This window comes from Styela clava, chromosome 4, assembly GCF_964204865.1.
Source record: "Styela clava chromosome 4, kaStyClav1.hap1.2, whole genome shotgun sequence".
NCBI classification, from domain to species: Eukaryota; Metazoa; Chordata; class Ascidiacea; order Stolidobranchia; family Styelidae; genus Styela; species Styela clava.
Window position 1 is genome coordinate 18,882,254 of NC_135253.1, and position 26,334 is coordinate 18,908,587.

The 26,334-nt window shown below is 35.7% G+C and overlaps 3 protein-coding genes across 3 annotated transcripts; 2 read left to right on the forward strand and 1 right to left on the reverse strand.

Moving 5' to 3' along the window:
* Positions 1–6,134: 6,134 nt before the first annotated feature.
* Positions 6,135–10,541, forward strand: LOC120326862 (uncharacterized). The gene is made up of 5 exons (XM_039393215.2): positions 6,135–6,324; positions 6,824–6,984; positions 7,723–7,823; positions 8,782–8,947; positions 10,206–10,541. The coding sequence occupies exons 1-5, from the start codon at positions 6,180–6,182 to the stop codon at positions 10,353–10,355; spliced, it is 723 nt and encodes a 240-aa protein (XP_039249149.2). The 5' UTR covers positions 6,135–6,179; the 3' UTR covers positions 10,356–10,541.
* Positions 10,542–13,047: 2,506 nt separating this feature from the next.
* Positions 13,048–15,427, forward strand: LOC120327046 (neuronal pentraxin-1-like). The gene is made up of 3 exons (XM_039393428.2): positions 13,048–13,176; positions 13,494–13,697; positions 13,762–15,427. Exons 2-3 carry the CDS (start codon positions 13,550–13,552, stop codon positions 14,370–14,372), a joined length of 759 nt encoding a protein of 252 aa, XP_039249362.2. The 5' UTR covers positions 13,048–13,176; positions 13,494–13,549; the 3' UTR covers positions 14,373–15,427.
* Positions 15,428–15,545: 118 nt separating this feature from the next.
* Positions 15,546–24,844, reverse strand: LOC120326576 (uncharacterized). Its single transcript, XM_039392895.2, has 8 exons — positions 24,725–24,844; positions 23,931–24,015; positions 22,725–22,969; positions 22,162–22,372; positions 20,622–20,804; positions 19,796–19,908; positions 16,952–18,400; positions 15,546–15,948 (listed from the first exon to the last, which is right to left on the reverse strand). Exons 1-8 carry the CDS (start codon positions 24,802–24,804, stop codon positions 15,804–15,806), a joined length of 2,511 nt encoding a protein of 836 aa, XP_039248829.2. The 5' UTR covers positions 24,805–24,844; the 3' UTR covers positions 15,546–15,803.
* Positions 24,845–26,334: the final 1,490 nt, after the last annotated feature.

The window sequence follows — 26,334 nt, forward strand, 5'->3', positions numbered from 1 at the left end:
TTATCCCATGATAAACGTGGGTAAATTGGAAAATGAATTGCGATGTATATACACCAATCAAACTTTTTTGAACATCACATCAACTTGCGCGCTCTATGGGTTCCTCATAGATAACACTCTAGTAACTACCTTTGCGGCGTCCGCAAAATTTCTGGACATCATTTTGACGACGCCTATTTCTTCCGCCGACGCAGAGCGAACATTCAGCACGCTGAAGCGTATTAATATGTATCTCAGAAACACAATGAAGCAAGATAGATTAAATTCCTTGGCTGTTTTATCCATTCACAGAGACGTTTTTTCTAGGATGCATGAATTTAATCAGCGCGTTATTGAGTATTTTGCTTCCAAGAAACCGCGGCGTGTTGCATACATGTTCAAGCAGTAGAAGTCTAGCAGCATGTATATCTATGGGTGAGCGACGCATGTCCTTATCTTTGCATTAACTTTCCTTTCTTCATAGTAACGTTTTAAACTTTATTTTAGGTTTTGTCTGCTTTCCCGAAGTTTCTGTTAATATGTCATTGTATTTATCTGGGTAAATATTGCCTTTCCTTTTGAAAGAGGTTTCAAAATAAACTATGTCTATATTTATTAATCCCTTGACTTGGACCGGTTTTAAAGACACTTTCTTATCGTTAAAAATTGTCGCTTTTGCCGATTGGTTGTTACCGATGGAATGGTTTTTATACTCATAAAATGATTGGAGAACTTACAGCGCTCATCCTGTCCCCGTAGATGGCGGTGACTTGGTCCCGCAGTAGCTTGCCCCGGTTGTCAAAAAGACCACGCGCCGCCACTGCATTTATGGTTTGAGAATATTCACTTTTCGCCGTTTAGATAATACTCTCTGCAAGGTTTTTTGAGGAATTTTCAACACTTGAGACTAGAAAATAGGCTGGATCTGAATTGTATGATTCGAATAAATCTTAAATAAATGATAAAATTAATCAAATTAAATGGAACGAAAAAAATGTTGTTTTTCTGTGAAGATTCTAATAAAAATGCACACACAGAGCCTAGCTTATTGTCAGCGGTGGACTTTTTTGGATGCGTGTGAGCAGTTTTCTGTATATATATTCAGTACTCATTCATTTTTGTGCATAGCCTTATTATCCTCACGAGCTATTTTGAAGATTTTAGTCAATCGCGGTCGAAAGCAGGTTGGCTACCCCTGCTGTATAATATGTAGATTTCCCGACACAGCTGGGAAATGTGATGCAATGTGCTAATCGTTGGAAGTGCTTGCAATCGCACTTTTCATTGCCCTGCGTGGGTCCCGTGTCCGGATCATGGTCTTCAGAGGCCCGAAGCACTTAAGACTTCGGTGCCCTATACATAAAAACTTATAATAATATAAATATAACTAGGGTTCCGAATTTGTTCTTATGCATATAAACATTTATAGAGAGGTCAAGGATAATGCTTGAGAAAGAAAAATACGCAAAATCGCCCAAAAGGGACCGCGAAGCAGTTCAAGGGGGTCACGACACTAATAATTGAAAACAAGGGCTTGTTTGAAATCAAATTTTCCTGTATTTTTTATTGAAATACTCCTTGCATAGCCGCGAAACTACGCCAAAACGTAGCATTCTGGCAGCTGCATACGCAGCCGGAATTATAATTTCAAAAATGTAAGTAAAATTTTTTATCATGACTTTTACCACTATTGCGTACACTTATCACCACTTTATAACTCCACCAAAGTCATAAGATTTTACCCGCAATGTTTAGCCGAGATATCAGAGCGACGTTTTGAGTAAGAAAAATCATGAAAATTAGCTCACGAGCATACTACAAAAGCAATTCGATCAAGTACAGCCCTCCGGCAAAACGAGTGGGTTGCGATAATGAAGAATATGCTTATATCTGCGGTAATCTACAAATATGAACGATGAGTCACCCTAACCTAGCCTATGTTAATTGTCTTCTGATGCAAAGACGCCACAACTAATCTGTTATAACTGCATAATATGGATTTCGAGGTCATGTATTGACATTTTTCTCATAAAATGAAGTCATTGTTACGGTTAATACTGTTCGGTTAATTTATGCTTAGCATACTTTGTTGTTCAAGGTTGAAGCGAGTTTTTTGAGGTTATACAAACTCATTTATTCGATCGCATTTCAATTTCCGCAAGGTGGTTACATCGCAGCAGGGTCGTTCACGTAAACTTGATTTAAAACAATTGTTTTAAAACAATTCTTTTTGAACAAATCCCTAGGTATGACTAGAAAGCAACATTGGCCAAGTTCGGGTTTCTGTTGGAGGAAAAGTCTGGTTCCGGTTCTCCTGATCTTATTACCATCAAAACAAAATCTAAAAACCGTCTTGATGTTGGCAATGACGTTCGTCTAGCTATATAAAAGACGGCTCCTAATATAAGAAATCTCGTCAAACAGTCCCAAGCGCAAGATTCCTTTTGATTGTATACTAAGAAGCTTTGACTTTCTTGTCTGTGGTTTGCTTTTGCACTCCATAATAGGTTGTAAAAACATACATAATACAATCCAACACGTTTAGTTTTTTGAATGGCGAACAGGGGGGCCACGAGTACCAAAAGGCGCCGGAAGGGGGCCACGAGACATGAAAGGTTGGGAACCACTGGTCTACCCAATCATTTCATTAAGCATTGAGGCACTATCAAAAACTCGTCTATGGAAATTTCCGGTGAAAGTTGAAAAGTTATTTTGACACCATAACGGACGATAAAATAATTGATGAAAATAAACAAATAAAAACTGATTATAAAATCAGAAGAGGTAATGGTAATAAATAGGGTAATAGCCTGAAATGTTAACAAACAATCATTCAGCAATATGAACACTGTGGCCTATAAACACTTGATTTGGAGTTAACAAAGATGGACGCGTTTGTTTTTGCAGAAAAAAAGCACACCTGCGTAGACCGGGAGTCGAACCCGGAACTATTGCTTGGAAGGCAACAATGCTAACCGTTACACCATCGACGCCGACGTGAGTGGAATAACATTTACTGATTATACTTCGATTAATTAGTCGTATCATGATATGGCCGCCGCGGACTTCATTATTTAGAAATCGGTGCGTCCTCGGATCTAAAAACCTAATCAATACAACAAACGCTAATTAGTAGAGAATGGACGCATAAAGCGTTCAGTATGATTTGCCATATCCATGCACGGCAAAGATCGGGGTTCGACTCCAAGCTAAGGCACACAATATCCAAAATAAGTATATACGAGTTGTCTCTCTTGATATAAAATTGTTTTGAGTTCCTGCGATCTTTCGGCGTTGTACCGAATAATTTTCGGTAAGTTCGTCAATGCTTTTACGGTTTGCGATTATGTCATTTGACCAGTTTTTAGAATTGAAATGATATGGCGAACTACGCCTCTCGTCAGGGTATGAATCAAGTTCAGGTACGAAAAAGGTCAACCTGTTGGTTAGGCTACTCGTTACATATGCAATTGGCAATTGCAATGCAATGCAATTTTCAAAATTGTGTTGTTTTTTTGATGGGATATTTTGAAAATGAAGCCAAGCATTATTGTCCTTAAAGGTGGTCCAATCATTAAGTCATTGTCTTTGACTCGCGTCACGTTTGCGAACATATGGGTAACAATCTTATTTGGTGTTGTTTTGTCACGAAAATAACCAGAAAAATCGGACATATTGTGACATCATTAAATTGACCAGTATTGCGGGCTTGTGGTTAGCTGGAACAGTCAGTAGAGAAAAGTAGTGAGTGAACATGTACGTAATCTTTGTCTGGTAATGCCAGGATTACTTTCTCAGTAAGCATCATTGTTAGTTTTTTTGCCATTGATTTCATGGATTACTTTTCGCATAAGAATCGATATAATGGTAACTTGGAGTAAAGCTACCTAGATATTTTACTAAACTGCCATGCCTAAAGGTGTTATGGAAGTGTTTCTTACAAAACTGATACGCTGATCAATTTATAGTCTCTTTTCAACAAATAAGCAAAATTTTTAAGTCGGCAAGTTTCAAGTAAAAACTCTATCGTGTGATTGAATTTTGTTTAATAATTGTAAAATTGAAATTTTACACGATTAAAATTAATTATTTTACTATAATTTTTATTTTAGTTTTTTTGTGTATTGTTGCGGATATTGCATATCTCTGCTTTTATATTTGCGTTTTTGACCTAACTGCCTGGCGTAATAAACGAGTTAATAAATATCATTTTCAGTTAAGCACATTAACATACTTTTAACCAATGAGACAAAAGGCACGCAAAAATGCAATTTAACCTACAAGGCAAATCGTCCAAAATGAAGGAAATTTCGTAATGAGGAAATCAAATGAATTTCCTACTCCTGAACAGACATGCAAGCTCATACGTTTTACTATTTTTTTTTTTTCAATTTTCAGTCGATTCATTAATTCTGTGGGCCAATTGCGTCAGCATTATATGCAGCTTCGACAACTTGTGAAACGAGTGTTTTGTTGATTTATAAGTCGACAGCCCTAGGCCAGGCATTTTATTGGCTTACTAAGTACTTATTAATAATCTTTACCAAGGAACAAGAAAAGCTTGTATAATGATATATCAGAATCAAAACAGACATTCATTCCAGAAATAATAATGAGTTGTTTTTATGTACATGGATAGATAAGTATTAAGGCACAAGAACATTTACCTAATCGAGGAGCACGAACTTCATCCTCGAGAAATAATACAGTCATTGATGTCATGTCATCGGATAAATAATATTATACAGTACTTGTCTTAACGTTTGGTTTCTCCGACCCTTGACCCCAGGAAACTATAACTTTCCTTGCTTTACTAATGCAAATTTGCATTGAAGGTAGTTTCGCGACTTGACGCTTACGTACTTCTTTTACCAGTTTATATATTTGAATTGACTATTTTACTTATTTTTTGTAGAAAATAATCCATTGTGTATGCGGTCCATGGTGTACAATCCATGGTAATCAAACTGAAACTCCCCGGAAGACGAAATGAATAACAAAACCACAAAAACTAGCTAATGTTCAGCACGGTACCTGAAAATCTGCATCAGTGAAAAAAGTGTTTGAGCGGCTGATAAAAATTTTACGTCGCCGCTGACATATTGCTGATTTGCGAATGTTATGGCAGTGAACAAAGAAGTCAAATTTCGGGGAAAACATTTCTATGGACGAGAAGGGCAAGTCGGTTCATTATGGTGCATTTTTTTTAATTTAGCAAATATTAATAACACGTTTCACTTCATTTTTATTTTTTTAAAACGATTATTTTACTTTTTACTTTATTTTTTATTTGTAAAAACACGGAAAAATTTGCAGGTTTATGTCCTACGCCCACGTTTGTTTATGAATTACAGCGTTTTACGGGGGAGGTGATAAGATTGTGGACGGCTTAACATATCCACGGCGTGATTCCCCGTTGGTTGGATCGTGATATTCACAGAAGAGTGAAATTTGCCGACGTTTCAGATTTTCATCTTCAAAGATGGCCATGCATTGCCGTCATTTATTCACATGAAAAGTTGTTTATTAGTATTCAAATTTATCACAACTGTACATGAATACGTAATGTTATACCGGAACAGGTTTTTTTGCACAATAGCGGTTATTATAATCAAAATATTCATCTCATCTTGTATGTCATTTTTTGATGTATTATCCCACGCTTCCATTTTTTTGTTTTCCCGTAGGCTATTCATGACATTCGCTCCATGAGATATAAAGACCCCGAGTGACAGAAAATTTTGAACAATATCGCTTAGATGCCAAAAAGTATTCATTTGGCGTGAAAACGTGAGGCTTATGTAAAAATGAAAACATAATGCCGCGAGTGTATAGTAATGGCCTGGTTAGTTTCGCTATGCGTTTCAGATTCAAGTAGTGAGCAGAAATTATTCTGCTTATCTTGGCCTGTATATGTTTGAAATATTCTATCTTTTCGGCTTTGTTACCAGCAAAAGAAAATATACTTACTCAGAATGAGGTTTCAACTTGGAGAAAGAATTCGTAAGTTTTGAATGGCCAACTTAATCATGAAAACGATGGCAACATATATATGCGGATTGTATTATCAAACATCCATCCTTGATATTGATTTTGCATTACCTGTGTAATGTGTCATGCGACCCGGATGGTTATAAAATACAAATGTTATTATTTGGCAGTTTTAATTTCTTTAACCAATACGACTTGATAAAAAAAACATGTTATTCAAATTGCTTTGTTTTGTGTTTGCCTTTGGAGTTTGCTTATCCCACCAAAAAAAAAGTTATTCGCAGACAACACACGGCTGTACAACGACTATAACTTGTGATTCACTACCACAAGGAGCGTTAGATGACTTCAAAGGTTTGTATAGTAACTTGAAACGTAAATTTATTTTAATCATATTAATTTATTGGTACTCCCGTAGTGTGTGTACAAGGTTAGGCCATAATTTTATTCTGATTTTCTATTTAGTTCTATCACGAGTTCAGGGCCTGTCTGTGTTACTGTTAACCAAGTGAATATAACCCCTGCCCATATGTTTCAGTCCCTTTACACAACTTCATGAAAATAATGCAAACGGAATTAGTCACCTCCATATTGATACCCACACTTCTGGAGCGCCAATTTATGTTTGTGAAATAAATTTATATTTTTGTATGCTTTACATACCTCCAGATTATCCTGTTATTCGGAGATCTTATCTTATCTTTTTACAGTATAAACATGGTATCTTTAAAGAAAGGCTGTATTAGAAACTGTTGTTGCGATTGAAGGTTTCTGGTCTTCTCAATTAGGTTCATAAAGATATATATATATATATATATTTCTTTATTTCATAGCCTTGTTTTAATTTTTGCAGAACTATACTTCTCATTTCCCAAAAGTTGTGCCAAGTATATTGACAGAGAAACAGCGAATAAACGATTTGAAAGAGTTCCAATCTATCCGAGAACAGTAGAAGATAAAACCATCATGATACTTGCGAACTGCTCATATGTGCCGCCTATTGTAAACCCAGGGGTAAGATTTTTGCTTTCAAACGAGTATTGCGCAGGACGTGGCAATATGTATCTTATTGTTGAATCATTGTTGTTGCTGTTCGGACGAAATTGTTGGTGCTCAAATAAATACTTTCTCCGTAACTAGAGGACCAAGAGATTTAATAGTTTCAATTTAAAAATGGGAGTAGTTTTCAGAAGGCTATTACTTTTATCTTTTTTAAATGTCCTGGGAGTTCTATGAGATCCGTTATTTCACCCAAATTCTCACTGCTTCATTTTAAGTCATGTGAACATTGTCCGTTATTTCGCCATGCGTTACGCCTTCCGCCCGGATACTCTTGATTTTGCGAATTGAGTACACATTTCCGTGTGAATCGCTTATGTGAGGTACTGCAATAAGTTATTGATTAACTTCCGTGTCCATATATATATATATTTGATCGTTGCTTTGCTCATTTGTATTTTTAATTGTACACATCCAAGATGAATTTTTTTTTTGACTGCTAACAAACCCCGTCTGTATCTGCGGAAACAAGCTAATTAATTGGTGATTCCCGAGCCGGGCTTGTACCGGTAATCTAACAAGGCGCCATATACTTAAGACAATAATTGACTTTTTATAAAAATTTGTATCCAATATAAAAATATGACTTTTTTGAAAGCCTCACTATCGCACTCAGAATCAAAACAAAAAGCATTGCATTGTCGTACACGTTCGGTAAGTGTTATGTTCATTTTTATGAATTCAATTCTTTAGTTCAATCAAGAGGAGATCTTTATGGCAGTTCCAAAAAACAGTGTGGAAGGCAGAACTCTGATATTGAAAGGAATTCCAAGAAACCGAGATACGTTCAACAGGTAAATTCTGTGGTCGCGTGACGCTTTTATTTGGTGTGACGTGTGAGCAGTGGAGTGTCAAACTTTTCTGCAGCCAGGGCCAAGTTTCCGATAATGCTGCCCCTTATATCTAACTTCAAATTTAATTTGGGAGATAAATAAATTATATGCTCCCCTGGTATTCCTCTAGACACGTCACTGCGTGTGAATCCTTCTCTTCTGATTTGTCTTACCTGACATTGCATTAAGCAAATTCTCACATAAAATGTATCAATCATCAAAAATTACTAGTGAAAGGCGATTAACAGGAACTGTTTAGGAAAATCTTCGTTAAGAGAAACTAAGCCATAGTCTAAGTCGTATGGACCACCAAGTTTTTATTGGAGATAACCAAGTTAAATAAATCACTTGTTGTCTCAACAAAACTATTCAATTTTACTGGACTGCCAGCAAAGTATGCCTGTGGGTCTTGCTTGTCGAGTTTGAGCGTTTCATTTTGTCCTGGTACTAAGTTTGCATTTTCATTTCGATTCCAATTTTAAATATTCTATAATGAAAGCACTTAAATTAGTGTAGCCTTGATAAGTTTATTTAATTATTTCCCTTTTTAATTCAGAGCTCTAGGAAAACTCGCATAGATTGGGCCAGTTTTGTCAACCAGCTGCCCGCTGGTTTCCTAGTACTGATGCCCAAAACAAAAAGTTTTCTTAAAATAAATTTATGATTTCAATTCTATAATAAAATGCCCTGGGGGTCAATCTGGATCACGTTGGAAAGCCCTGACGTAGCATACCTTTTTCTTACATTTTGTCAGTTGTGTGTACATTATGTATGAAGCACAATTTTTACAGCTCAAAGTTGAACATATCAATCATATTTCGTTTTTTTTTAACAAGTCCATTTTGTTTTCTTCGGGGTACTGATTACCTAAGAGAATGGAGGTAGAAAAGTTTTGTATAAAAAAAAAAATGTTTTTTAGGTTTTCCGTTAATTTTGATGGACCTGATCCCAAAATTTATTTTCACTTTGTGAGTGAAATGTCGGGAAACAGTTTCGTACTAAATGATTTCACAACTGAATGGCAGGGAGAAGGAAGAATACTAACGAGTTCGGACTTTCAATTGAAATATGACATAGAATTTACGGTGCGTATGTCAAAGAGTAACAACATCATGATATTGATGCCTTGTGTTATAGTTTGTGCATAGCATAGCTAAAACATGTGAAGTCAACCAAAGTTGCTGAGATTATCAGCGATGGGAAGCTGAAATAAATCTTTGAATACGCTTTGAAAATTGATAGCTTGTAGATTTAATTAGTTTTGTTCAAATCTTCAATTGCAAAATATTTATTTGCACTAAATTTATATATATATATTCCATTAGGTTTATTGCAAAATTTATTTAGTATTCGACTCTTTCCCCATTTATTACATTACGCTTCCAACAACAAAATCGATTAGTGACTACATTATCTCAAAATCAATTTCAACCGCGGTTCCGTGGAACCCTACTGTTCCGCCAATACAATCCAGGGGTTTTGCAAATTAGATTCAAGCCCGAGTATCTATATTAATATATGTATATTGTTCAACTAAAATTAATTACCGGTACCTATTAATTTACCACTGATAATAAACTTTCTACAATTTAAATAAAATTTTGTTTTTTCAGTATTGGGTCTGTTTTTGTATATAATTATAATTTATTTAATTTTCGGACACGTAGTGGACATAACGATCGTTTTGTTGTTCTTTTTTTATCGTTTTTAATAAATCGTTTTCCTTTTTGATTACTGGACCAATTGCTTTGAAACTCTCAGTGGTTTAATATGGAATTTTCCTCCAGAAGACTATTACTTTGATTTTTTGCTATGACGTCATCAAAATTATGTGGCGCTACGTGTCCATATATTTGAGCATAGCTCTCTTGTTTGAAAAAACAAAAAGTGAACTCTCGCACACGGGTTCCTCGAGCCTCTGGAATGTTATATTGGATGGCACTCTGCCAAAACTTGAAAAACACTGATTTTGATTTTGTTGCTGGGTCGGGATATACCAGAATCGCATTGTCGAGCAAAGCCTGGTCTACTCGTTGAACAGTTGGTGAAGAATGGTAATCCCGTAGTGTGTGTACAAGTTCTATTACGAGTTCGTTGACTGTCTATGTTAGCGAAGTGAATATCCCCCTGCCCATAGGTTTCAGTCCCTTTGCACAATTTGATGTAAAATAGATAGATTAGTTACCTCCATATTGGTACACACACTTCTGGAGCGCCCGAGAAATTGACTTAGTTTCGAACTCTCATGTATTCTGTATAGCCTATGATGTAAATATAGAACGCTAAGCTATCTCACTAACTTAAGATTGTATTGATAATATATTATTATTTTTCCATAAACAGTTGACGGTGAAAGTCGATGACGTTGGATATCACGTTACACTTAACGGAAAGTTTTTTACAACCTTCGAACATAGACAACGTCCGTGGACTGACATTAGACAGATCAGAACTAAAGGACCGCTAGAAGTTACTTACTTGTCTTTTAACTGATCAGTTAACTCTGTTCTCTTTCTGCAAATAAATTGCTTGAAAGAAATGTGTATATTTTTAAAATTATGATGGTGTGCCACGAGGATTATTTGTTATAGTAACCTATGAGAGTTTCATTTGTTACATTTAACTCTTGAAGTTTCAACCCGCCAAGAACGTCCCCGTGTTAGCTTTTAAAACACTGTAGAGGCAGACCGCGTCAAATTGAGCGATTAGTGGCGGTGACGATATACTGTATAGGGTAGTAGCAGAAATTATAATCATAATTCGCTTTTTTGAAACTATAGCTGAACTTCCAGCTACAGGTATAAAAATTTGAGAATATGGATTTTACGGGGCACTGGATGATCATTTGTGACAAATTAATTGATTATAAAAAAGTTGGCGCTCCCGTGGTATGTGAACCAAGATGGCGGACACCGGAACGTAGTATGTGTACCGGGTATTTAAACTACGTTCCGGTGTCCGCCATCTTGGTTCACATACTACGGGAATGCCATAATGTTAATTAATCGGTTAAGAATGGGGATGTATATATGGCATTAAACTTCATTTGAATGACTTTGGCACTGGGCCTTACCAATAGTGGGAGTAATATTTACTTCACGATATCAATCAATAACCAATATTTTTCACTGAATAAATATGAGATAATCTTGGTTATAGGGTCATAATTTTTGTTGATACTCTGAGTCGGGAAACAGAAGATATTTTGATTTTACGTCTACCTAAATCACGATGAAGCATATGTAATGCACTAGCAATGCTTCCGAGAAGAGTCACGCGATATTTCTATAGCTAGCAGAACATACGTGACGACTCTTAGATTTGGAGGAAGTAATTGAAGTGATATACAATAACTGACTGAATGGGAATAGAAAACTGACTGAATGATTTGACTCAGTCCTTCGAGGAATGCAAAAACTGAAGCAGAATAATAAATTTAACAACTTTCCACAGTGTTGCGATTTGCATGGGCCTAATCAATTTAAGACTCAACTGTTCTATGTGCGCCAACCATCATCAGAACGTTTTGTGATACTTTAGTACTAAGTTGACAGTTCCATTTTTTTCTATGGTTTAAGATTATCTTCAAAGACTTATGCTAGAGCTAGGTTGTGCTGAGCGAAATAAATTCTTGAAAGCATTTCTATGATGATAGTGAAGAGATTTTCTCTAAATATATATTCGGGTAGATAGCTGCGAGCGAAACCCTGTAGCTGTCCTGCACTGCCCACGTGAAGAAAGCCGACATTGACATCTATTTTTTAATCTTCACAGTTATATTTCTCACTTTTAATGTACATTACAATATATGTAATTACATGTATTTATTATTACATGTAATTACAATATATGTAATGTACATTACAATATATCAATGAATGTACTTTGAAGGATAACTATACGCCAAAAATGTATGATATACGGTCTTCATATATGAATTTACTTTTTTATGTCGGTGTTTTTTTCTGATGATTGTCGAGCGTGCAAGTAGCTACAACGATCAACAATGCCAAACACCAACAGGTAAACAACATTAATAAACAAATCGGCCTAGAGTCAGATTACATTTTTCCGAATATGGTGTTTACTGATGATTATTTCGTTATTTCGTCGTTATATTTTTCATATATGTATATTTTGGCAGAATAGTTGGACTTGGTAATACTTTCTATTTGTTGCATTATAAAATGTTTGATATGCTAGTCGCTATTGTGCATCCCAATTTACACCATTTTACGAAATTTCAAGCAATAAGAAATTATTTACTATTCGGAAATTTAGTCAATATTTTTTTATGTTCTCATATGTACGGGTATATTTGTTTACATTATATCTGGAATAAGGTACAATACTTTCATCGCGATTTATATTTTTTCAAAAACTTATAATTCAGTGGTACGACACAATCTTGTGTTTCTCATCCATTACATTGCTTTACCGATATATACTACAGGCCACAACGCTGCTGAGATATCTATCTCATCGGATGACGAATGTGATGAGAATGATCAATCTTGCAAAACATTTTATTTTAATTCCGTGAGTTCGGTTTTGAATCAATGTTTCACTATTTTGCGTTCATGTCTTAGTGTGACCATATTTTGAATCTCATGCGATTGCATGATAAGTGTCCAGTGTTGGTCCGATATGGGCATTTATGACTAAACTTGGGTGACACATTACACTTACATAACTCAACGGGTATCTTTTCTAGTAATTCAAGGTTTGATAGTTGCGATTAAATGTAATTAGAGTACGATAGCCTTTTTTAATTTTCCCCATCCAGATTTAATCGTCATTTTGCAGGCCGCAATACTTATAAATAATGTGGAAGAATAACTAACGCCGTAACCTAAATTGCCAGGTAGGTCGCTAAAAAAGCAGAATAAAATGCGTATAGGTAGGCTACAGGTTAAATTGGAACGAGTTGATCTTCAAAACGATACACGAGCTAGGGCTTCTAAAGGGTAACAACACTGCTATGAAGTGCACGGACGACATTTCGAGCATATATGAGAGTACTGTATAACATATATGACTTTAAAAAACTTTGTAAAGGTTATTCTTGTAAAAATAAATAGCTGCTTGACAAAACTTTCTGTTTTTCTAGCGACCTCCCTGCATATACTAATTTGTTCCACGGGGATAGAAATTGGGAATACCGCGAATGTTACTGTTTCAATCGGTCATTTCGTGTTTTCAGTAAATAAGTAATAATAAATAGGCCATAAATGTATTTCAATGTTTGATTTTATATAATGTATATTAATCTGTTCTTATGCGACTGTTATCTATTTACAGGATCACCTCGATGGTAAGTTTCTTTATACTACTTAAATATCAAGGAACTAGGGTATTGATGTTTGTCATTTCGTGGCACATTTGTGAGGCAACTCACAAAAGTTGTGTCGTCAGTCATCAAGCTCGAATAACCATTTAAAGAGCAGCCGCAACTGCAAACAGCTGCCGGTGTTACCAAAAAGCTATTAAAATACGCAACCATGCATCTATGACGTATGAAGTAAAAACAAAACTTTGGTATCGATATGCAATCCTTGCTGCGTGCTATGGCAAACTCAGCGTTTTTAGTAGTAGCCTAATCGCTGAAACACTCCTAAAATTACATTTCAGAGTTGGAGCGAAATGTTGCAAAATACATTGAACGTCAACTTGAGCACATTCAATCTATGACAGCAATGCCGAAGCATTTGTCCAGCACGGGTACTGACACTCCAATGTCTAGTACCGGTACTCACACAACGTCTGATCAAGTGACGACTTCGACTCAAAGTACCGTCGCCACAATACCACATACAGAGACTACTGTACCAAAAGGTAAATTATTAAAATCAACCTGCCTTTCTCAAACAAACCACAACCAAATTCTATCCATTCTTAGTATTGCAGAGAACGAAATACGAATTCCCCAACAACGATAACATACACGACTACGTGGTTTTGAAGTCATCGTTGCCAGATCTTTCCACAGTATCGATATGCGCTCGCGTGGCCCCAATAGTGCACCTGGACGGATCACTATTTAGCTACCACACGACTTTGGAAGGAGCCAACACCATTTATATAAAATTTCAAAACCATGGTATATGGCTGTTTATGGCACATGAGGCGGGGATAAAATTCCACATTGCACCGGTTGATAAAACTCATTTGTGTTTGATAATATCAAAGCAGGAATCATACGTCAAATTATACGTAAACGGAGTAGTGGGAGAAACTACAGAATTGGACTCTAGCCAAGACATACCAGGAAATGGAACAATCGTCATTGGCCAAGATCAGGATTCTAGAGCGGGAGGTTTTGATAGTCCACCAGCTTTTACTGGAGTCATCGAAAACCTTCGAGTTTGGGGTCGAATCCTGAGTGCTGACGAAATCAGTAATTTGAATGAGAACGATTGTTCCTGTAAAAATGATTATGTCATATCTATGCATGAAGATGACGTAATTGTGAAAGGTGATGTAAAGGCGACTTACGAACGATGTCCATAGCTATTGTTAGCATTGTTGTGTGTTATTAAATTCGTTGCCTTTGTTAAAACAATTCTGCCAGTTCTCTTCTGTAACTGGTTCTCTCGCTAATTCCGTATTAGAATTTTACACTGACACCTTGCTATTGAATGATCCGTACTATAATATCATTATCCAATTTTTTAGATTCTTTTTTTTCTATATATATATTGCTATCAGCTACTGAAATTTATGACTCGCGATTATCAATAAGGTATGTGAACCAAGGGACTACTACAAATATGGCCTTTATGTTACTGATTATTCGCCGAGTCACTACGATATAATACTGTGACACTGTTGTTGTTATTGTAAGACACCAACGTAGCGTCTATTTCCATTTTAAAAGATGGAACGTATTTCAATAATTTGTCAAGTATATAGTTGCGATTTTAACTTTTGAGAATCACAAACGCACTTAGCCAGATGCTTTTTCAATGAATCACCGCTTAAGGATCACAAGCAGACTTTTGCCTGGATCAGTACTTATTCTTACCAATTGCATTTATGCTATGCTGACAGAATTACAATGGAACTCTTGTATAGTACTTGCATAGAGCTAGTTTCTGCTCTCGCTGTTTTATTTTGACCAATCTCAAATTCCTAACTCTGAGTTCGGTGGCTCCCAACCTTATATGGCTCGTCGCCCCTTCAGGAGGGTTTTAGCATTCATGGCCCCCTGTTTATCACTCTAGTGATATTTATAGTGCTATTTTGATTGGCAGATTCGAAATCCCATTATGTTCAAACAATTCATGCTTGACAAAGTAAAGCATGTCAAGCAAGCAATCAAAGCAATGAAACTAGGGAGAACGGGGAATTTTCATGAAAGGGAAAAGTAAAATCAGTTTTGCGCCTAGCATCATGGCCCCCCTCCAACTGCTCCATGGCACCCTTGGTGGGCTACAGGGTCCCGGTTGATAACCTCTGCCTTCGTTTATCTGATAATGTTTTTTTCTATTCTATTATATTCGCAAATTGAATACAAACAAAATACGATTAAAAATAGGTATTGAAAATAAAGATAAATTTGGGTATACCAGTTATTTTCATTCGCAAGAAGGGCCTATAATAGGGTAATTAAGGCCAAAAACTTACGAGCGATTTGATGTTCAAATATAAAAAGTTACAAAAATAGTTTTTACGCTTTATATATATATAATAAAAATGCCGTGCTTTCTGCACCGTTTGTATGCTTGAATATATATATATTCAAGATTTTAAGGATTATAGATAAATATAAAACGTTGAGAAAATATTAGCTTAGAGGCTGAAAATTGAGGGGTAACAATAATCTCATGTACTTTTACAGCATTCGTATGTGTGAGTGTATATTTCAAAAGACTTTTAGAGGTCATTTAAAAACATTCAACTTTTTATTCACTGCAGACAAAGATATAACATGCTTCAATATTATCCATATTTTGCCGATGTTTTCATAACTCCAAGTATTTCTCCTCCACTTTCAACGTATGGTTCTTTCTCATTCGGTAAATCAAATTGATGAGAAATATCATCTTGATTTCCATGGCCGAAGAATTTTTCTTCTAATCTGAATCTGCCAAGAATTGAAAAGATAGTTAAACTCCACGGATATTTCATGAGTTAGTACTTGGCGCTCCCGTAGTATGTGTACCAGGGTTAGGGTTAGGCCATAATTTGATCCAATTTTCCTTATTTTAGTTTTATTACGAAATCGGGGACTAGCCAAGTGACTTCCGTAGTATTTGTACCTGAAATTATGGCCTAACCCTAACCTGGTACACATACTACGTTGCGGTGTCCGCCATCTTGATTCACATACTACGGAAGCGCCGAGTATTTTTGTTTACTTACAATCTGAATGACTTGAGTAAGCAAGGTAGTTCACAAACCTGACCTTATACCATTTTACTGCCGTAAATTACGATTACTGCTTCAGCCCAACTCTCATATAAACACCATATGTGCATCGCAGTCGCAGTACCATCTATTTCAAGCCAAAGTCTCTAGGATTTATTAGAAAGTACGTCTAAAAATAAACTACAAGCGGCTACTACCGTGTTTCCGCGAAAATAAGACTTGGCCTGAATTTTTAAAATAATTTTAATATAAGTTAAAATAAGACCTAGTAAATAACGCAAAATTTTTTTTTTTTGACCAGATCGATAGCATGAACTCTCTCCTACACATTTTATATAATTGATATTCTATGTTTTGCAGTTATTCTAAATAAAAACGTGTTATTTATAAGTAAATGAATATAGGTTTTCATATTTTGTATATTTGAAAATTCTCTACTTTGTGCTTTTGTTTTTGATAAATGAAAATATAAGACATCCCCTGAAAATAAGCACTAGTGTTATTTTTCGGAAGAAAATTGAAATAAGACCCAGTCTTATTTTCGGGGAAACACGGTATAGCAATAGAGGCGTATTCATTCGAGGCAAAAAAGAAACTATCAAGGAGAAATGTCGATGACAAACTTTCACCCGTGCCACGTATGGGTAAGAACTGGCGGCAAAGCAGCGAAAAAAAAAACTGGGTAACTTTGCAGAATTATGAGTAAATAGGCAACTGACCTTTCACTGTCATCATCGTCACTTGACGAAGAAGTAGAAATTGTTTCCGATAATGATACTCGAGATTCTTCGATGAGATTACGTAACGATGACGTCATCGATGACATGTCAAAGCTTCCTGATTCTGATGACGACGAACTGTCATCCGATTGTTTCGAATGTATTGATGACGTCACACTAGGTCGGACAGAGCTTTCTCTTGATTCAGAAATGAAAACTTCGCTTGATATACTGCTGTCTTCTGTAGTAGATTTTCTACTAGTGGTAACATTTGATTTTTTCTCGACATTGGTGTTAGTCGAATCAAATTGCGAGTGATTGTTTCTGTCATCTATATCCGAATCTGACCCACTTGATGATGACGAAGAGCTTCTCACTAATTTCTTCAATGTTTCCAATCTCTCTGCCTTTTCCTGTCGAGCGTCTTCGCCATCAGTGCTTTTTGCGATCACGTCTTGGTCATTTGAGAATGTCTTGATGTCTTGTGTCTCTGACATCGAACTACTGCTTGTGGAATTGTGCTTCTTTGCAGCGTCTATCCCAGGCATGCTAGTTTCATGTTCCGAATGTGTTTTTATTGGCTGTTGGTCGTTTGAAGCAGTTTTTTGATTATTAATATCAGAAGGCTTCACTTTCACTTCTTTATTTTCATTTTCCGTGTCTGTAGATGAAATAGAACTTTCACTAGATGTACGGTTGCTTTCACGGCTTTGACTTGGTGATACCGCATCGTTTTCAACGTTTACCGATGTTGCATTAATTCCGCCAGAAGGCACAGCAGTCGCTTGTTCAGTTTTCTCTAATTCTGGCGAATCGTTTTGCGAAGGATGTACGACGCTTGCAACTGACTTGGTTGTGTCACTGTCTATTGATGAACTGCTAGGAGAATATATATGAATTACTGGTCGCTGTGTTGGGGCGGATGGCTGACTAGACGAACTTTTTCTTGTCGAGCCATCGCTTGTCGCTTGATTCTGGGATGAGGTAACGAATGATGCACTCGAACTGCTGCTACTCGGCACGCGTTCCATCACATGTTTATTAGTTTCTTGTTTTGATGATTTAAAATTCGAACTAGTTTTTCGACTAGATTCTTTGTGAGTTTTAGAATCTTTGTGCTTATGTGAAGAAGCCGGTATTGATCCGTTTGGCAGTGAGCCATTTCTTGCATATCTAGTATTTTGCCGAGACACTGATTTGTTTTCTGTGTGTTTCAAATTAATCTCGTCTTCTGATGACGAATCACTCGAACCCATTTCCTTTGGCTTATTAATAACTGTTTTATGAGAAGATACGTCAGTTTTCGTGTACTGTTGTTTTATTGATGATCCTTCGGAATCGGACGAAGACGTTTCGATTCGAACAACTGTAGACTCTGATGACTCACTGTTGACTGACATTAAAGATTTAGATCTTGTTGTCGATGTTTTGCTCGACACGGATGGAGATCTAGAGATAAAAATATGTTTCGAATTTAAACTTTTATACATTCAAGCTTTTAAAATGTTGAACTTCTGTATATATGTTGTTTTTATAGTCAGAATAAAATATTTGCTGAATTTTGCAGACGCACTAAACTAATCGAGTAAGCTAGTTCCGCTTCTATAATCTACTTCTGTAAGATTCTTTTTTCATATATATATATAATGTTAATAAAAATCCATACAGACATATTTATTGTCTTTTGTAACAGGTTTGCTCTATATATTCATATATAAATCACATCCATTAGATCGCATACCAAAGGATACGGTGTCGGAGCTCCCGAAGTATTCGCACCAAAATGGCGCACAACCTGAACATAGTATGTGTACCAGGTTAAGGTTGTTCAGATTGCGCGTCATTTTGGTACGAATACTTCTGGATCGCCCGAAGTTCAAATTCGATAACGTGTCTTTGGGCTCGAGTATATTGGAATGAATTTCATAACAAAATATTTATATTATTTTGGAAAGGAATTGCAAGCGCAAATGACAAAGGCTTGAATATATAACTTAAAAATGTCAGATTGAAATGATCTGTAAAGTGTTTAGTAGTCGTAGTATGCTAAGAATTTGTTGCATGAAAAGTCATTGGAATTTGACTCATCTATGCTGCGAAAACGCAAAACAGTTATCTCATTAAGATTATAACGAAGCATTTTCGTTACATCTGTTGATGTAACATGACTACGTTCACCTGACTGTTGCCAGAAATTTTCATCAAACTCAACCATGGCGACTAAAACAAATGAATATTTGTAGGCGCCACGTGTCCCTGAGGAATGAAATAAGGGTTGAATCCAATTTAAAAAAAAACATAAGACGATTTAAAGTAGTTATTCCTAACGTTTTCCAATACTTCATCTCTTTGCCTATTGAAAATCCTGCTCAAAAATTTCGTTTTCGTAATTTTTCCAGTTTTTAACAAATCAATAAAAATAAGGGCGCTCCAATATGGAGGTAACTAATTGTTTGCCTACTTTACATCAAGTTGTGTAAAGAGACTGATTATTATGCGCAGAGGGTATATTCACTTGGCTAACACCGACTGTCTTCGAACTCGTAATAGAACTAAAGTAAGGAAAATTAGAATAAAATTATGACCTAACCCTAACCTGGTACACACATTACGGGAATACCAAAAATCCTGCATAAAAATTCCGTTTTCGATATTTTTTCAATATTTAACGAATCATTAAAAATAGACAATGAATATTAGTAGCACTATATGCACAAACACTATTAAATTCCTTTCTGGAAAGCAATTCATCTTCGATTGGAAATCGTCAGTTTCATGCTTCGGCACTAGAGCGAGCTTAAATCCTAATCAATTGAGCCATATGATTTCACAACAAAAACTTACTGATCGGAGTCATATCCTACTATCGGCTTGAGTGGCTTTTGATATGTTCTTACGTATGAGTGTGATAATTCTTTCTCTCTTTTTCTCGTGCGTATTTCTTTCTCTTTACGTTTCTGGGAATGAACACAAAGATATATTATACGATATTGTTTTCATTAATAAAAATGATTCTTTATTAATCAATAAATAATGAAATCAATGAGCCGGGTTTGAACTGAATTAAAAACAGGGAAAACTCAACTTTACTGGTTTATTGGACACGCATTGAACACATATAGATTTTGTTAATTTTTTTTCATTGCTGGTCTAATTGAGGTTCGGGTTTGTTGTAGTGAAAAATCGCATGTTTCTCATTTACTGAACCAAACAATAACAATGTTTCAGTGCCTGTAATTGGAATTTTGCACATATGAGATACTACAAGCGGCTACTACCGTGCTTCCACGAAAATAAGACCTACCCTGAATTTTAAAAATGATTTTAATACAAGCCCTCCCCTTGAAATAAGACCTAGTCAATAACGCAAAATATTTTTTACCTAGTCGATAGCAAGAAATTTCTCCAACACGTTTTAAATGATTGATAATCTATGTTTTGCAGTTATTTTGATAAAGAACGTGATTTATAAGTAAATGCATATCGGTTTTTATATTTTGTATATTTGAAAACGTATATTACGGGATCCAATATTTTACTCAATGTTTTGTTCTCTTATTTCAATAACAGCGAGAACTCTTATAAAATCTTATCTTTGTGCGCATGGATTTGAGCATTGTCCACTTGTTTTATACTTATAAATTATTAGTGACGAGAATAAACAAATAACCTTTTCTTTTGCAAATTTCCTTGCCGATTCTCTCTCTTCGTGCTTTGTCGCATAATAGACAGCTTTGTCGGAAGCTAGCATACCATTTGGATGTTCTGAGAAACTACTGGAACATCGTAAATATGTCTTAGTTGGCGAACGATATTTGTTGATTTCGATAACTTTAGTAAGTGGAATAGTAGTCTGGAAATAATGATAAACTCAGAATAATGGTCGAAGACAAAGAACAGTATAGCAGATAGGATGAATGAATGTAATCAGTATTGCGGTTCGGGGGGTTTGCGGCAACCCGTTCTTGGAATGTCGTGATACTCAACAAATCCATTCCTGTTTTTTGTTTAAGTGCTATTCAACCAGGTATACGGTATACCCAAGTGTATACCGAACAATAAGTTGGGTATACAACTGATAAAGGGTATACGAAGGGTGTACAGTCTAAGTCAGGGACTCCAAACTCTAATGTAATAAATTATAAAATATTCAAGCGAAGACAACAATGCAAACGCAGCGCATATGAAATATAAAATGTCATTTATGCAAAGAACCGACGTCGGCACATCGTTACATCACATATTATATAGATATTGCGGTCACGTTTATGGGTTGGTGATTTCGGCTGCCATGCACTTTGTTTAATTTACGTTGAACATTATCCCCGTTGACGCTAAGACCGTCGGTCAAATTTATAACTTGCGGATTCTAGCCTATTAGATTGCATGATGATATTGCAGTACAATATGTGCTTAAAATTGAATGATTATTTAAGCCTTAAATGAACATTGGTATTTGTAAGGTATACAAATTTCTTGAAAAATTGTAAAAGGTATACCACAATAAAAAAGGTTGAAGAACACTGGTTTAAGCCATTAGAAATTACGTGGGCAAACTACAGACGGCGGGCCAAATCAGGCCCGTTGGGTAATTTAATCTGGCCCGTCTGATGCTGTCACAACCAAACTAAAACCAAATTTTGCTGTTTTAGCAAAAAATAGTTCACGGAATTTGTTGGGATTGCGATTAAATTTAGTTTTGGCAAGAGGGTTATCGTTTTCCACTTTTGTTTTTGTAACACTGTAATAAATTTTTGGCCCCGTTAGACGACCGCAGCAAGTGCACGCAGCTGACGACTAGATTTACATTTCGAAACTCATGTCTTAGATTTATATAAAACTTGTCAGGCTACTGTAGCTTCCACAGGGACGTACACGTATTTTCTGAACTGAGGGAACCTGTTGTTAGTGAGTTTGGTACACAACAGAATCTGTTCCTGAAAATTTGGGCGCTGCAGAAATATGTGTGCCAATATGGAGGTAACTAATTTTGTTCACTTCAAGTTGTGTTAAAAGACTGAAACCTATTGGCAGGGGATATATTCACTTGACTAACACAGACAGTCCCGAACTCGTAATAGAACTAAAATAGGGAAAATTGGAATAAAATTATGGCCTAACCCTAATCTGGTACACATACTACGGGTTTACCAAAATTCGAATCCCACAACTAATTATACTTGTGTATAACGCAAAATGTGTTTTCTTACGAGCAAGCTTGACGTATTCGCTGCCACTCTCTCAGCTTGTTTTCTCATACTTTCTGCTGTTCTGAATTTTCTTATGTCTGTCGTCACAGCTTCAGCTGCGTATGGACTTGAATAGAAAGCATGATGTATAGTGTTATTCCGTCTTGGGTAGAATGATTGAGATCGTTGCTGGCGTTTAATATTCCTTGTCTTATGTGTGGTATAATTTCTACTGAAATGATTAAAGAAATTTTTCAGCATTCCGTGTGCTGAAGTATGATGATATTAATTGACGATGAACGTTTGATTTGTTTTAAAATGTGGGTAGTCTCAATTTAATCAAATAATTTGCTTTTTTTTTCATTACAATAATAAGGCATTTTTCTATTTTATTTCAGTATTTTCAGCAATCCGCCATATTAAATTTACTTTTCTCCCCAGTGGTGAACAACTCGTACTAACTCGTACTAGACCTAAAATAAGAAAAATCGGAGTAAAATTATGGCCTAACCCTAACCTGGTACATATACTAATGGAGCACCGAATAAACAGTTATTATTTGCCCCAGCTCAATTTTTTCAAACCTTTTCTTTAAACTTTTGTCTCTATCTTCGTCAGATGACGAAGACGACGAAGAATCGCTTGAAATATCTCGAACTCTATGATTATGTTTCTTAGGTTTCTCTGTAGCACTCCGTGATTTTCTTCCATTCTTATGTGCCCTGGCGTCGTCGTGTGGTGTTGTTTGTAATTTGCCGTTGAATTGTTTTTGTTTTTTCGAAGATGGTGTGTTTCCTCTATTTCTTCTACTTGTTTGTGGAGAAAATGACTGAAATTTATAAAGTTTCGTGTTATATATAATTGGGTACTCCCGTAGTATTTGTACCCGGTTATAGGATTAGGCCGTAATTTTATTCCGATATTTTCTATTTCATTTCTATTGCGAGTCGGGGACTGTCTGTGTTAGCCAAGTGAATACACCAACTGCCCATAGGTTTCAGTCCCTTTACACAACTAGGTGTAAAGAAAGCTAACAATTACCCCCTAATTAATACACATACTTCTGAATAATTGAATGTTGAATCTTCTCAAATCAAGGAGAGAGAACCTTCAATTGAATATACCAGAGTCTGTAAAATCTCATCACTAAACTGATCGACATTCGGTTTATTTATTTATTGATACGGAGCAATAATATAGAATTGGCCTATTGATACAGTAAATTAATCATTTGTTCACAGTCTCACTTTCTTCAGTCTCACTTTCTTGATGTAGCGCAACATTTACAATTTTAATTTGTATTGTTGTATCAAATTGAATTTTGCGATATAGTGATTTAATAACCGAGAATATCGGTAGGAGACCGAAGACTTATAGATCTTATTAGATCGGTAATTAGTTAATAACTCGCCAATTATACGACATAATTAACCCAAATCTATAGGCTTCTGGTCCGAGGTAAGATGCATGCACATGCAAAATTTGGAGCAGATTCAACCACGCGTTCGTGAGATATCGCGTTCATCTAACAGACAAACAGACAAACATACAGACAGACAGACAAACAGACAAATACCTATCAACATACTTACCGATCTTAATATCGATAAGTAATAAGTCTCACATGAGTAAAAAATTCGAGCTGATCGGCTTGGTCCGCATTCGAGAAAAAGACACATAGAGTAACCTATTTTACTGTTTCAATTTATTGGCTTTTAATTCACTGCCAACTTTTATGAAATACAAAAATTTGATTTCTCTGAAGTAAGAAAAAATACCGCTATACCTACCGTTGTTTTCGGAACGAGGTAAGGTAATGAAGTTGTCCTGCTGACGAACTTCTTCTCTGGCAATTGAACTTGGATATAGTAGGCCCTGGGAGGAAGAATCAAACATAAATTATTGGGAATATATATACGTAGTCTCTCTACCTTAATGGTTATATGTAATCATTCATGTCAGTATTCGATGGAATACTCATGAAAGAGAAAATAACGCATTATAAATCTCGTTTTGAAATTAAGCAATCTAAATCAAAAACGATTTTTGAACTGTTTTATTGGAAAGAATCTGCCCTTTATTGTTGCGATAACGTGGTACATGCCGAATATTATTTTACAAAAGTGTTAGCAGTAGTTTTTAGTGGATTTTGACACCAACTTCTTACATATTTATTGTCCGATTTGCTTAACTTTAGACATTTTCGAAACAGTGGAAGTTACAAAATCCTCACGAAATATTATTTGAACAGCCAAACTCAATTACATGCGTGAAAGTTGTAATAGATAAATATGAACAAGGTGGCACATAAGACTGCCTTTATGTTATTGCATATTTCTGGGAATTAATATTTCAACCCATTATTACACATGGTGTGTTTTTGGCATTTAAAGTTCTATTACCTTTTGGCACAAATTTGAACATGATTTTCCTACCTAAAAATTTTGAAACAAACTAGTTAATTATCGTTTATCATATATTATAAAATATAGAGCATGTACGTTTATTTGTGAGGGCGAGACCTGCAATAATTGCTCGTCGCTACATTCGTGTGCGCTACTTGTGCCATTCGAACAATACTTACAAGTGATCAAAAACATTTTCTTTGAGCAATCTTGCTTCTCTTTCTTCCCAGTTTTCCCGTTTCCGTGATGGCCTTGACATTTTACATAACTTTTCTAGTATGAAATATTTGAATATGTGATAACTTTGGTGAAATAAAATTTAATATTAAATACAAAATTTATCAAACATTCCAAGTTATTTGTTTGTGGGAGATTGCGTCATCCGTTTGCTTCTAAATAAATAGCTCGTTTATTGTTTCTTTTGCTACTATCTAGAAAAGAGCTCGAAGAATGACCTAAAACTTGCAGTCATTATATTTCTCATTATGCAATAATCATAAACAAGCAAGCGCAAGAAATATAAATCTGTTTTCGAAACTAAACGGCTAGTAACCTCGTCCAAGGTACTAAATGTCCTGAATAGTTTTTGACTCTCTTCCCGCCTTCACCTCAGCGAGAATGAATTAACCACCGAATCGTCTTATCGTTTTCAATTACTAATGTTCAAAATAATTTTCCCACAGTTAACCACACATCTTGACACGACCGGACGACTCATAATCTCTCAGCAAAATAATACTAAACAAACACGAAATAGACACTCAATTCTGGCAAAATTGAATGATGAGCTTCTTTTGTCCCAGAAGCTGAAGTACCTCTTAAAAGCACTCGTTATATATTTAATTGTACTTGGCCTTCTTGTTAATGATAAGAGTAGAATTTTGAGCTACTGTTGCAAAGTTGTTAAAATAAGTGAATTTACCAAAATTTCATAGTTTTAATAGTGGATATCAAAGTTTGCTGGGCTATAGGTGCCCGGATAAATATTTACTTTCTTGTGAAAGTTGTGAAACTTGACCTGGGCAATGGATGCATGGGTGGAAAGTACTTTTTTTGCGAATCTTCTGTGTAATTTTACAGTTAATGCATATGTAATTTGAAGTATGTCAGGATAAAAATCATCAAGTTATTCACCAGACTGTAAAAAGTAGGCTGCGGTAAATTCAGGAAATTTCCCCTAACTTGGATATCCGGCCAACTTAATCCGGACAATTTTGCATGAACACGTATGATAAAGTTGAGGTTGCAACATGTTCTATTATGGACCAAGCAGAGGTTGTTTGGGTAGATTTAATTCATCCATTTGCAAGAAGTTTGATTATGAAAACTGATGTTTGCTTCATCCTTCTCGAACAAGCTAAAATTTAGCTCATGTCATCTATTTTCTATAGACCTATACCAAGGCTCAACTCAACTGGTGGATCGCGGTCCGAATCCGGACCATTCGAGTATTCGACTCGGACATCTGATTCTTCATTTTAAAGCATTGGCCTCATTAACTTTGGATATGTGAAAGTTCATTTTTGATAAATAACTTTTATTTATATTTTTGGAGGTTAATTTATTGTTACAACGGGCGTTGAGGATGTCGATTTTTTGCGGATACTCAGTTTTCCAAGAGACGCCTTTCCGCGAGGCGCCTAAAAGTTTCAGGCATTGAAATATATTCAGGCGCAATGTAAAATATATTTTCTGAAGAGACCGTACTCTAGTAATTTTGAAGTTTTGTTTATGAACCTTTGGTGAAAATAGTTGAGTAACCCTGTTAACAGTTCATTGGTGAATATCG